Genomic DNA, 13,409 nt, shown 5'->3' with positions numbered 1-13,409 from the left:
TATTTATAACTTCTTAAGTTAAAATAAAAAAAAACTTCTAGGCACACTAAAATAAAATTCAATCTAGTAACTAAATAAACAAAATAAGAATACATGAAATTAAATTTAATATTCTAATATTTGAAAATATAAATTAATAATTATTAAATCATAGTTGAACTCTTTATATTACGAAAATTTGATACTCGTATCAAACGTCAGAAGCTGAAATGGTAAACGTTATAGACTTATAGTTCTTTCAAAGAGAACTTCCTAGAAATGGAATGTAAATATTGAAATTGTGACCATAAAAATTTTTCAAGCATAAGCTTTAGAGTATAGTTGTAAGAACTGAACCGGTGATTGAATCGGTCAAACTATTGTTTCATTGGTTCATTAGTTCAACTGATGAATTATTGGTTGAACCGATAGAACCAATCTTATGCAAATAAAAATATAAAATAGTCAAAAACCTAAAATTAAAATTTAAAATACATATCTTAACTAATATTTTAAAAACAATTAAGTTTCAACAAGTTATAATCTGATTATTATTAAATAAGTATATAAAATTCTAGTATTTTTTCATCATAATTTTGATTAATTTTATTTTTGTATTTTTAAATTATTATATACTATATGTATTTATTGAAAAATAATATTAATAAATATTATATAATCATAAAAAAATTATATTGTAATTAATAAAAATATTTGATATTTTTATTTAAATATATTTAATAATATTTATATTAATAATTATGAATAATAAAAAATATAATTAATTTAAATAAAAATAAATATAAAATTAAAATAATATCTAAAAACATTATTGTGCAATTTTAATATATAATTAATAATTAGCATATGAAACAACAAGGAATAACATAGCTTAGTAGCAAAGAGAGTATGCAATATAAGAAAGGTCTAGGTTCAAACTACATCTTCATTAATTTTTTAAATTTTTTTTAAACGGTTTGGTTGGATTAGTTTTTATCGATTTTGACCGATTCTTACGAGCTTAATCGGTTGTCTTTGGATTGAACCGAACCAATTGAAAATCTAATTCACCGATTTTTTGATCGAATTGACCGTTTTGGTCTGATTTTTACAACTATGCTTTAGAGTTTCCCCAAAAAAAAAATATGTATGATGGTTAGTGCAATAATATTTTATGGTGCCAACTGCCATGCATGGCGCTGCCTGCAATAAACGCATCTTATACAAATTACCTTGCATCTGTAAAACCACTAGATGCGTTAATGTAAGGTTGTCACAAATGTTCTTGACAGAAATACCAGCAAATGGATCATCGCTAATGTCTAATAATACAAAACGAAAGAACATTGGATCCACGAAGATTTCAACGAATAGCTTATACGAAATCACTAATTGAAATTACCTAGTGAAAGGGTCTTAAAGTTGGAACTTAGAAGTTTTTCTTCCCCATATATTATAGTGGGGGTATATATAGATATATATTTGTCAAACATACACCCAGTCATTCACACACACTAATTTCACTAGGTATCGAACCCTGTGCGGCGCTTTAAGAGCCAACTACAACTGCCACTCATACACATGCCTCAGCCACTAAATATGATACGTAACGAATTTCCTGAAGCTTTAAGGAAGCACACTACAAATTTCAATGGGACCGAGTCAAAAATGTGGCAAAAGAGACGACATAAATATTACATTTCATTGATATTCAGTGAAAAATGTTACATAAAATCAAATATAATATACCAATCATCTAATTATACCAAGTTGCATTCAACAACACTATTTAGACAGCAAGACCGCGAGAGACTACCTCCAAAACAAACAAACAAAAAAAGAAAAAAAGAAAAAGTAAAAAAGCAAAATACCTCAAGTTCTCGACATGACACAACTCTCTGTGCCTTCACAGGCAAAATTTGATTTGGAACATTCATTTTCACGCAAGAATTCTGTACTAATGTACAAAAACCACCTATCTTTTTTTCCTCGGAAGAAAAAAAAAGGGATACAGCAAGGATATGAAACCACCAAGAAAACTTTATATTTTGAGCCAAAAAGTGGTCCTGTATATGCTGGAACCATTGACATGCCGATGTCATCTGCAGGAATGAAACTCAAAAACTGCACCAGTAACCATGAAGCTTGAGAAGAAAATCAAGACCTGTGTACATCCCCTGGCCATCTGGCTTCATAATTCGCGAGGGAAATTATTGATTTGGCCTTCTACCAGTGTATCCTTGCCATTCAACTTGTAAGCTATCCTTATGCGCATGACAAGATTTTTCTGAAAAAAAAAATCATAATAATAAATAATAAAAGGAGCAGTTGTTAGTAATCTAGTATTCTCTAAGGCGCAGTTATACATATAAATGTGCATATGGTAAAAAACCTCAGAAATCAACACATGCATTCGCAGACAGGCAATACTCAGAGAGCATAAATAGAGAAAACGGAGGGATATTAAGAAACAAGAAAATCAGGATTTTCCTAATGACTAATGAGAGTTCAATTGCTGGTCAATAATGAAAAACATATTGCAATTTGATTGTTATTGAACCATGTCACATTCTCTCTGTCTTTGACCATCCATCTACAGAGTAGGGATCACTCAAATTGACCCCATGAACAAACCAGTAGCAATTTTGCAACACAAGCTATCAGTTTGCAGCAACGTGCCAAATGACAATAATTTAAAATTAAGCAATACTAACAAAGAATTACCTTTCCATGTTGGCTGTTGGTGACTTTCAAACTTTGTGTCACGGATCCATTTCCAGCAGCAGGCAAAGTATTGCTACTAGCTGGATCTAAGTGCAGTTGAAGAAACTGATTCAAAAGAACGATAGATGTAAGTACTAGCTGATGAAAGGAAACAGAACAGGTGATAACTGATAAGAGATTGAAGTTCCAAAAGAGCATCCAATATAATAATGAGTATGAAATAACTAAAACATGTAAATTTATATCACTCAAAAGTTAAAGCCACTAATCAGACTATACAAAGCAACTTCTTTAGTTGTAGCAATTAGCTAGCAGTACACACAGCAAGCTCAACATCATACTGACTGCCATACCTTTGGAACTGCTGCCTGGAAAACAAAGTCTGTATAGACATTAGAGGACAAATTCGTAAAGGTAGCCTGGATATTTGTTGTTTCTGGGTTTCCTGGTTGTTTTGAGAAACTGAATGTCAACCTCAAGGAGCTACTCTCATATGCAGTTATGGATGGATAAACTGGTCCATTGTTTTCTATTCAAGATTGGAGGTGAGTAATCAGTATTTTGACAAAATTCAAATAAAGATAATGCTGAAATGTTAAACAAAGTTACAACCTTTGGATGGGCTGGGACCAAAACCATCCAATAAATCCATCATAGGAGCAGCTCCAGCATTTGAATTTACTCTTGAAGAAAGTGAAAGTGATGAAATATCATCTAATGGTGAAACTGGAGATTTGCCATTTGTATTGGAAGTTAAAATGTCAACTGTAGATGAGCTGCTCTGTGCAGGTGATCCAACGGACAATAGATCCAAAAGAACATCTGTCCCACTTTTTGAAGGTTGACCTGCACCTAAAAATGCAAATACAAGTCAGACCAGATATAAATGTATTAGTTGAGTCACAGTGCAATTGACTAAAGCCAAATTCTAAAGTGCAATTGACTACGGAGGTCAAGCTTCAATTGAGTTTGATCAAAAGCTCAACAATTAATCCATTGTGATTTGTGAGCAAGGCCTTTCTATAAGGTTTTTCCTACAGATGAAGTAGATCAAAAACTAAAAAAGGCTTCATATATTATGAAGTCAGTGCTAATTTATCTCAGCGTACAAGCAAAGCCTGTAATTATGAGATGGAAAAAAGATTTTGTTCTTGGGAATCATAAAACACCAACCTGATTGTTGAGGAGCGGGTGACAGATCAACACCAAGAAGGTCATGAAGAAGATCACCACCAGAAGAACTAGGTGCTGGAGCATCGTCTGAACTTAGATCGAGTAGATCTATAAGTGGAGCTGCAGGTTTAGCTTCTCCATTTGGAATACCAACTGAAGGCATTGTTGTAGTTGAAGCTGCACCTGGCAAAGACCCAGCTTTCCTACCAATAAAAGTTGCCTCATCCAAAACTGGCATCCTTTCTACAAGAGTAGACCTGCACAAAGATGGAAATTTTCTCAAAAAAGGATTCCTTTAATGACACAATAGTAGAGATCTGGCCTTTTGATTTAATATAATAAGCAACTTAATAAAACTCACCTAATATTCTGATGCTTTGCTAAAATTGAATTGAATTCTATAGCTCTCTGCTGCAATTCAAGCATGAGGTTCCCTTTGAACTGAACAATGATTTCCTTGATCCTCCTATAGACATGCCCAAAAAGATAGTAAAATTTACATGTCAAATACATATACAGGAAGGGAATAAGCCAGAACTAGGCGCATAGACTTTAGCATGCATGATACAGGAGATAGGATATGGATGGAAAAAGAACCCCTGATTCGGCATAGAGATCAACTTGCTTTCATAAGTATTAAGGTTTTAAACTATCTAACTGGTCTAGTGAACTTCTACTACAATATTACCATTCTGACTCCTATAAAGCAAAAAGGGAGGGGGAAAAACCCATCACAAGGTATGACATAATAATAACCACCAATTTGAAAAGGCCATCATACTCTGAACATGAAGGAAAACGTGAAGAAAGCTTTAATAGGGCAACCAAAGCCATTGCTTTTGTGGTAAGATCTGATTCATGGCGTTTTATAGCAATCTCCAAGACATCCACAGCATCCGACTCAGTCACCTGCTATGAACCAATTGTACGAGATAAAAGATCAAATTAAAATAGTGTGATAAAAGATCAATTTTGTTATGCCTCTGTCTATAAACAGTATGGTTGTATATCGGCATATACAAAAATCTTACATGTAAAAGCAATCCCAGTATTTACCTTGTTTCATTCTTTACAATAACAAGGAAGACAACAGAAACAGGAAAAGAACAAGATAACTCGTTACAACAGCAAGTAATAACAAAACTGAGGAATTTTGTTTTCTTCACAACATCATCATGCATCATCCAAATAGGAAAGAAGGGTACTGTTAGAAATTTTTACTTGAAGCTCTAGAGAACAGTACAATATGTACATCAACTTGTTAATCATTGCATATGATCGATTACATTAACATAACATCAACTTCTTAAATAGTTGCTTGTGGGTCAAATGCTTTATCATTTTCGTACAACATGAGACAACATATAAACATATCTATAAAGTTTCAAGCAGAAGCATAATACTCACCGTAATTGGATCTTCTATGTCAAGCATTCCAACATTATTGACTAATAAGTCACCATACTCTCCAATGCACCACACTGTAACTCGAACTAGAGATTCCTGATGAAAAATATTAGCAATGTTACTTTATGAATGACATATTGACATCAGAAGCAAATCCACAATATGCATAGATATATCAAAGAATTAATGACCACCTGTTCAGCTGATGTCTGAAATGCTCTGTATAATGCTCTTACAGTATATCCATGAAGCTCAGTAGCATTTGTTATTACAACAATTAGGGCATGCCATACTTCATCTTTTACATAATTTCCAGCCTACTAACAAAGGATAAATATCAATACTTGCACTCATTATATAACTAACTAGAATGACCAAATGCACAAACAAAAAAGAGGCTCACTATTGCCACTACAAGCACCAAAACAATGATAATAATAGTAAAACAACCCAATGATTGAGGCTCATAAGACAACAAATTCAGTTTTGTGGACAAGGTTCATGCACCAAAAAATATTTAAATATATTAGGTGATATTCTGGTCGAAGTTGTTTAAAGACATGAAATTAGAATGACACATATGCAGCAATATGAAAATCGATACCTAAACTGCAAAATCATATAAGTTATAATAAGATTGCACATTTTTTTGTATAATAAGTTGCCATGGCAAATCAATTTTTCTAAAGATTGGTGCATACCAAATGTAGAAATGAGAAGAACCATAGCTATCACATGAAATACACATCAATGCGACGAATATTTTTTTAAAAATAATAATAAAATAGACATGGGCCAGTTTGGCCTTGAATATTCCAATTCAGTACAAAAACTTGTCTCTTATATTTATACCTCAGACAGAACCTTGAGCATCTGATCAATGTACCAGATCTTCTCTGGGGAAAACCTGAAGCAACATTAATAAATGGTAATCAATAAAAAACTAGACACATGCAATTTAAAGAAACTCTTTTCAACTCACTCCTTAACGCCGCTGTTTGCACAAACAAGGCCTTACCCCAGTCAATCGTCTAACTACTAAAACTAAATAGACAGTGGAGTTGGAGTATCAAAGATGAAGACCACATAAAAGAGCCAAACGGCTTCTTTTTCATTTTTGCCAAATAACAGATAAGAAGTTGAAGAAAAACAGCAATACTCAAAATGCAACGATTGAAAGATCAACAGAGTATCACTAACATGGAAACAATAATATAGTTTCTAAAATAATTAATGACAATAAAAACTGTTCCAGTAACATATCAAATAATCTTATATTTAGAATATAAAAATGGTAATGGAAATTATTGACTAATGAAAACAAACAAACAAAAAAGTAAGAAAGAAAAGACATGAACTGTGCAGTTATTCTATTTGGCAACTCAAACACACTGCTTCCCAGCATCCCTGACCACATAAAGAAAATAAACAAAAACAATCATTGCATGCTTAAAAGGAAAAACATTCAGAACAAAATTACTCACTTTGAAACTATGGAGCAAATTTTGGCTGTAAGGTCTCCCCTGAAATCATTTTCACTGACTTCCAGATAATCTATTAGTTCTTTTGCTAATGGCTTCACATTTGTTTCATTTACCAGAACGTAAACAAGTTCAAGTGCTCTTTTCCGAATAGAAGCATCTGAATCCTGAAGCAGAAAGTCCAGTCAGCTACTACTCCAATTGTTAAAAAAGCTCAACTTTGTTATTAACGAAATAACATGGACAAAGAAAATTATTATAATACCTTTACACACTCCAGAATTGTTGCACGGTGCCTCTGCACTGCCTGACCATCAGCAGTTACAGCCTTCATCAGCATATTTAGTGCCACGTATCTGAAGAAAGAAAAAGGAAGAGCAACATTCACTTCAATAATGAACTTTTGCAAAAAGTTAAGATAGAGTAACAATTTATCTAAAAATGCATAGGAACGGGAGAACACAAAAAACAGAATAGCAAATTATCAGTCATTAGAAAGTACTAAATTAAAGAAACTGATCGACAAATTATATCCCTCACTCCTCCCCTCACTGGCTCACCCGATATTCATCCACTTAATAATTTAACAGTTACAGGTGCCTTTTCTTAAGTCAACATCAAAAGACACAACATTAATCACAACATATATATCTCAAGTAACATACCTAAATGTTAGACTACTTACAAAATAAGCTTGACCAACAGAAATTTGAATAGCAATACAAATTTTAGAATACAACCAAATCCACTTGCTGAATGAATTAGCTGATTAATCTAATTCCAAATCTACTATTTGTTATAATAAAGCAAATGTCTGGCCAATAAAACTAGGATCCCAGTTCTATTAATTTTAAATACTGCAGATCGAGGAATAATAGCGAAATTGGTAAGACAATAAACGCCTGCTCAAGCGATTGACTGTTCAGTTTACTGTGGCAGTTTCATCAGGCCCCAATCATAGTTGAAGGTTCCAAAAAGGAAAATGCAAATATATGACCAGCATGATTCCCAGAAGGTTATACTGCTTAAATCTCAATTTAGTCTGTTTAGCTTACTACCTGCCGGAAGACTACAATTTCAACCTTTTACAATGAGAAACACGTCTTAATGGCCAACAATAAATTGAACATTTTTATACCAGTTATATAAGAGTCATAGACTAGAGCTTCTCTTAAATTGTAAGCATACAAGGATATACACTGAAAATTGATTATTCTCTCATATTCAGTGCAAACCACCCAGAAGACAGACTTGGGAGGATAGATTGAAAAATAATCTAGATATCCTAATACTGAAAAGAATAATAGTAACAGTTCACTGTCCCATGCAATTACCATATGAGAATGCTTGAAAACATTGAAAGATCAGTCCTAGTGACAGTCAGAAAACACATCCTAAACTCTTGCAATTCAGTGGACTGCAATTGGAAAAGAAATTTTAGGACACGACAAGTGATTAAATATCGAGCTTCTTTTACCCCGTTTATAAGAGGAACTTACCGAAGTTAGCACCTAAGATAGTGGTGTTTTGTTACTCTTAAAAGAAGTTTCTCCGTTACTTATCAACGAAAAGCAATAGCCAAAAACAAACCTGATATTGTTATCACGGTTCGACAAGAATCTTCCCAGGCTGTTGATGGCAAGAACACGCAAGCCTCCATTATCTTCAATGCTCATAATTGTTTGAACACATTCATATAAAATGGCGTTTCCTGCAACTTTATTTGACTCAGTCTTTGTAGCCACCTAAAGAAATAGCAGGATTACAATTATCAACCTAAATTTTCAGAAAGAGATAGCCATTAAATAATCTAAAGACTCAGTAACTCATTCACCTGCATAACCTAGATTTGGTAAACAATAAACAATCCTAAGAACAGAAATTTATGATCTGTATGTTGACTTGATTATCTCAATGAGTAGTTATCTCTAGTTCTCTATGTATGTAAACATTACTTGGTGAGGTAAAAATATTGGAGCACCAAGAAGTAACTACACCATAATATATAATTAAAAAATCACAATTATTTGATTAGACCCTGCCCAAAAATAAATCAGCACATTCCTATGCAGCTCATTATGATTTTTTTCCCCCTCCCCTCCCAAGCAAGCCAGCATCCAAAACACATACCTTAATCAAATTGCATTTAAGTACAAAATATATCCTAAAAGCATATATGGTTTTCAACATACAGGGTTGTACAAAGAGCCATGCAGAAAATAAAACTAAATAAATAACCCAATCACTGCACAAGAGCAAAATGGTAATGTCATGCTATAAAACCATGCATATCCAACTAACCTGGGCAAGTATGTCATTCATAGAGTCGCTAGCATCAGCATCACCTTCGCCCAGCACTCGCAAAAGTTTAAGCAATCTGATATGGAGAAATGGGTCTGTGATGCCAGCAATATCATATTCTGGTGAATAAGGACTGTTTGCTAGATCTCTAAGAGTTCTGACCAAAACATCTGTGCATTTCTGTAACAATAGTTGAGTGAATATTTGGTTACTAAAAAAACAAAGAAAAGTAGAAAACAGAAAACAATGACTGGCCCAAATCAAAGCTTGTAAGAGTTTTTCACAAGATGATATCAGAGATAAACTTTTACATAATAAATCACATATATGAACCTTCTTTACATGCCTTTGCATAATCATACACTACTTATAGAAAGCAGCTTTATTTGCACATGCCACTAGAAACTGTAAGCTAGTCTTTGAAAAAATTTAAACACAACATAATAATAGCTTCTGGAAAAAGCTCAAACACTATTTAAAATAAAATAAAAATTACAAAAACAAATGTCAAATTATACAAAGCAGTTACAGAATAACTTAATTAAATTTCCCAAGACTTGTTCAAGAATACACATGCATTATAATTCACAAATACCAACATGACTCCTAATGTACATAAATAAGCTGATATTGCAGTGCAGAAAATTTTTCCATGCTAAATCTTTGGTAGAGAAGTTTACTTTATTTATATCATAATGGATTTTGAGGTCGAGTGGGGTGACTATAAAATTGGCAACATATAAGAAATATGTAAAACTACCTTTCGAACATGCTCAAGGGCTTCTGGGCTAATTTTACACAGATCTGTACAAAGCTGAACCCCAGTGATCAAAACTCCATGATGCTTCTCCCTTAGTAAGGCAGTAGCAGAATTGATAAAATTTTCTGCCAAGTCTGGAACTTTCTTGATGATCCTTATAGAACATAATGCTGCCTATACAATAGTGAGCATAGTTATTTGACAGGAATGAGAAAAATGATAACTCAAGAGTTTTGGTTTTTCCTTTTTTAATTTTCTTTTTTTTTTTTAAGATGGTAAGACAAGAAATCTTCCTAAGAAGGCAAGAGCTAAAAACATAAAACAGAGAGAGAGAGAGAGAGAGAGAGAGAGAGAGAGACCTTGTAACATAGATTTCAAGTCTCTCAAAAAGAAAAACAAATTACTTTAAGTAGATAAAAATAAATTGTCGTCATGAATTCACAATGTGGAAGAACTTTGTCACAAGTTCACAATAAAGGCATGAATGCCTCATGGTTTATTCTTCTCCAGAATACATAAAAAATTCATATATTCCAGAAGAGAACCAAGTCTGATGGAACATACGAAATAAATGAAAAACAAGTTACCTTCTTCCGAATATTTGGGTCACGAAATTGCAGCAATCTTTCAACCTCTGGCGCAAGATCACGAGCCATTTCTGCTGAACAAATATTTCCTAAAGCACAAAGAGCAAGTCCCACTATATACTGATTTGTGTGATTAAGATCTCTGAGATTCAGTCAAGGCTCTACTATAACCCATTATTGGAATGTTTCCCTTATATTTCAGTACAAGATCAATGCCAATAGCAAATTTATAAGGTGGAATGTAAATGTCAAGGAATAAAAGCAATTGAAGCTTTGACTAGAAACAGGATACTGTTTTAAAGAATTGGTGACCAACATTAGAACTTCTTGTCTTTCATCAAGTAGCAACATGAGGCCAAGGTAACCTATTCTCTTCTCCGGAAATCCAGGTGATGCTATCAACTTGAGGCATTCCATTTGACCAAAATGAGTGGGGTAGCCAAGCATGTGGATAAACATTAGCTTAGCCAAATTCCGATGCCTATAATCTTGATCATTTTCATTTATTGCAGCACGAATGGCAGCACATTCTTTTCTAACTACAGCTCGTTCTTCAGCTGCAGTCTTGGAAGCACGTATGGCCCGAATCATGTCCCTATAAATTGAGATACGAAGCAGTAGGTAAAAGATACTGAACATAATTCAAATTCAAGATGAAATGTTAAAGAGTTAATGACCCATGCAATTTACAAGGAAAAGTAGCAGTGTGTTATCTGTTTTTGATTTTGCAAACTGTTTATATTTCAAACAAAAATTCAATAGTGAATATACAGAAATACACTCATACACAACATCCGACATATGTAGTAAATAAAATAATGTCAAGAGTCAGTGACTGCATAGGAGGATGGTAATCTGCCTTTTTGAATACCATGTTTATCCTGAGAGATAACCTTAGCGTACAAGGGGATGACAAGAGATTGTTGCCATATTAATAACTACAAAAACTGAAACAAGACTGATACGGGCAAAGAATTCAAATTAGTTAAGATACCCTGGACTAGCTGCATATTGTATTCAATACTAAAGTATGTTAACTTCCTATTCGTTACTTCTCTTGGGAAATATTGATTAAAGGCAATTCTGCCTTCTTGTTTTTCTTAACCAGCTATGTCCTAGTTTTGTAATCCATCACATGATCGTCAACAGCATCATATTTAAATTAATCTAAGTGGCTGTGGAACTTAATATGGAAAGATCAGCAACATTCTATGGATCAGGGTGGCAAATAATGACCTACCTTAGAAAACCTACGTATTGCATTCTAACATCGTAAATCTCACAACCACCTTTTTCACACAGATTTCAGTTGCTTAGAAGTTAGAGCATTGGAACTACATGCTCTGCCCATATGCTTAACCCAACCAAAGGATTGATCTAAAGAACACCAAGAGAACGCTACCACTGCGGCATCTAAATGGTTTTAGAAACATAGGCAGGAACCTCAATGTTCATTTCAGTTCGGTGCACCATGCCAGATAGAAATGCCAGCACACATTGAAAAAAGCGCAAGGCAAAAATTTCCAGTGATAGATTAAGACACAGTACGTACACTCCAATCCAGCTAAGCACATCGAAAACCCAATCCCCATCGATATCACTATTCTCACAAACCAGAATCCCACAAATCGAACTCCAAAAAATACTAATAGAGCAATTTAAAAAGAATACTAACTAGGCCTAATCCGAACTTGACCTAATCATCAATCAAAACCTTTTTTCTTTTCAAAAATACGAAGTCCAATCCTACTAGTAGCTAAAAAACCAGCACATTTAACTAGCCAAATTTACCATGCACTTGATCCAAATGAAACACGAAATGGAAGAGAAGAGAAAGATTGATTTTCCTAACCTCAAGCGGGTTCCTGAAGAGAAGGGATTCATGGCGATTGATCAATCAGGATCCAATTGCGGAGAAGGAAGGGAGGAATGAATGAATCGGATGCGAGATCAATCGGGTCGAGAACCCTGACCCGGCAACGGAGATCCAAATTGGCGATGCGAAGAAGAAGAAGAAGCAAAACGGAAAAGCAATTAGAGATTCGGATCTGAAATATAAGAAAGTGTATGTGAATTTTTTTTTCCCTTCTGTTTTTTTTTTTTTTTTCTTGTGAGTTTCAGGGAAAAGAATCAAGTCTAGCAGGAACACCACCACCTTCCTCTTCTCTAATTTCTATTTTTTTTCTCTCTCTCTCTCTTCCACTTTATTACAGCCATTTTTTCAATTTTTAACGTCTGCTTTAGTTCTGCGATTAAAATTAATTAAAACAAAATAATGATGAGACAAAAATTATAGTACAGGTCAACTGTTGTAAAACTTGCACTAGATTTTTCATTATCTGATTTCTTTTCGGTATATAAATTGACAAAAAACTGTTGTTACTCCTCTCGCAAAAAAGAATTATCTTGTTCGAAATATTTTTTTCATAAATTTAATTGATACCGTGTCAATACTCAATATCAAGAAGTTTTACTCTAACATGTTTGGATGGAAAGAATTTGAATGAAAAAATAAATTTTTTATTATTTAGATGAAAAGAGAAAATAAAGTGAAAAAAAATAATATGAGATCTATTAAAATATTTTCACCTTAGAAATAAGATGAAATAAAGATAAATGTGACAAATATTAATAAAATTATACATTTATCTCTTATCATTAATAAATTATAATTTACATATAATATAAATAAGAATATTAATGTAATTTTATATTATTATAAGTTTTTTCTTTTCATTTATTTTTATTCAAATAAAATTTGTTTTCTCAATTTTCTTTACATCCTATCCATTTTCTCTTTATCTAAACAACATACAAATAGTTCTATTTTTTTCTATTTTTTCTCTTTTCATTTTTTTTATTTTCTTTTCTTTTATTTTCTTTCTTATAAGTAAAAAAGAAAAAATAATTTTACAAAATATTTAAAATTTCTAATGGTAAAATAATATGTTTAGAATTTAAATTCTTTTTTAGAAGAAATTTTAAATTTTAAAAATA

At 32.9% G+C, this 13,409-nt stretch overlaps 1 protein-coding gene across 1 annotated transcript; it reads right to left on the bottom strand.

The window, feature by feature from the left end:
- Positions 1 to 1,662: 1,662 nt before the first annotated feature.
- Positions 1,663 to 12,616, bottom strand: LOC130980262 (AP-1 complex subunit gamma-2-like). Its single transcript, XM_057903942.1, has 18 exons — positions 12,265 to 12,616; positions 10,705 to 11,007; positions 10,413 to 10,554; positions 9,826 to 9,999; positions 9,066 to 9,245; positions 8,355 to 8,509; positions 7,030 to 7,120; positions 6,768 to 6,931; positions 6,136 to 6,190; positions 5,478 to 5,600; positions 5,284 to 5,379; positions 4,658 to 4,785; positions 4,238 to 4,342; positions 3,877 to 4,133; positions 3,316 to 3,555; positions 3,057 to 3,232; positions 2,704 to 2,808; positions 1,663 to 2,266 (listed from the first exon to the last, which is right to left on the bottom strand). The coding sequence occupies exons 1-18, from the start codon at positions 12,294 to 12,296 to the stop codon at positions 2,171 to 2,173; spliced, it is 2,622 nt and encodes an 873-aa protein (XP_057759925.1). The 5' UTR covers positions 12,297 to 12,616; the 3' UTR covers positions 1,663 to 2,170.
- Between the last annotated feature and the right edge of the window lie 793 nt (positions 12,617 to 13,409).

Source organism: Arachis stenosperma, chromosome 5, assembly GCF_014773155.1.
Source record: "Arachis stenosperma cultivar V10309 chromosome 5, arast.V10309.gnm1.PFL2, whole genome shotgun sequence".
Classification (NCBI taxonomy): Eukaryota; Viridiplantae; Streptophyta; class Magnoliopsida; order Fabales; family Fabaceae; genus Arachis; species Arachis stenosperma.
This window is presented reverse-complemented; position numbering and strand designations above follow the sequence as displayed.

Bases quoted from the DNA above. Each gene is read 5' to 3' on its own strand.
- LOC130980262 (XM_057903942.1), bottom strand. From the start codon at position 12,296: ATGAATCCCTTCTCTTCAGGAACCCGCTTGAG. The intron at 11,008-12,264 runs GTTAGGAAAATC...CTCAATTTATAG, and splicing joins TCTTCAGGAACCCGCTTGAG to GGACATGATTCGGGCCATAC. The intron at 10,555-10,704 runs GTATCCTGTTTC...ACTGAATCTCAG, and splicing joins GTCACCAATTCTTTAAAACA to AGATCTTAATCACACAAATC.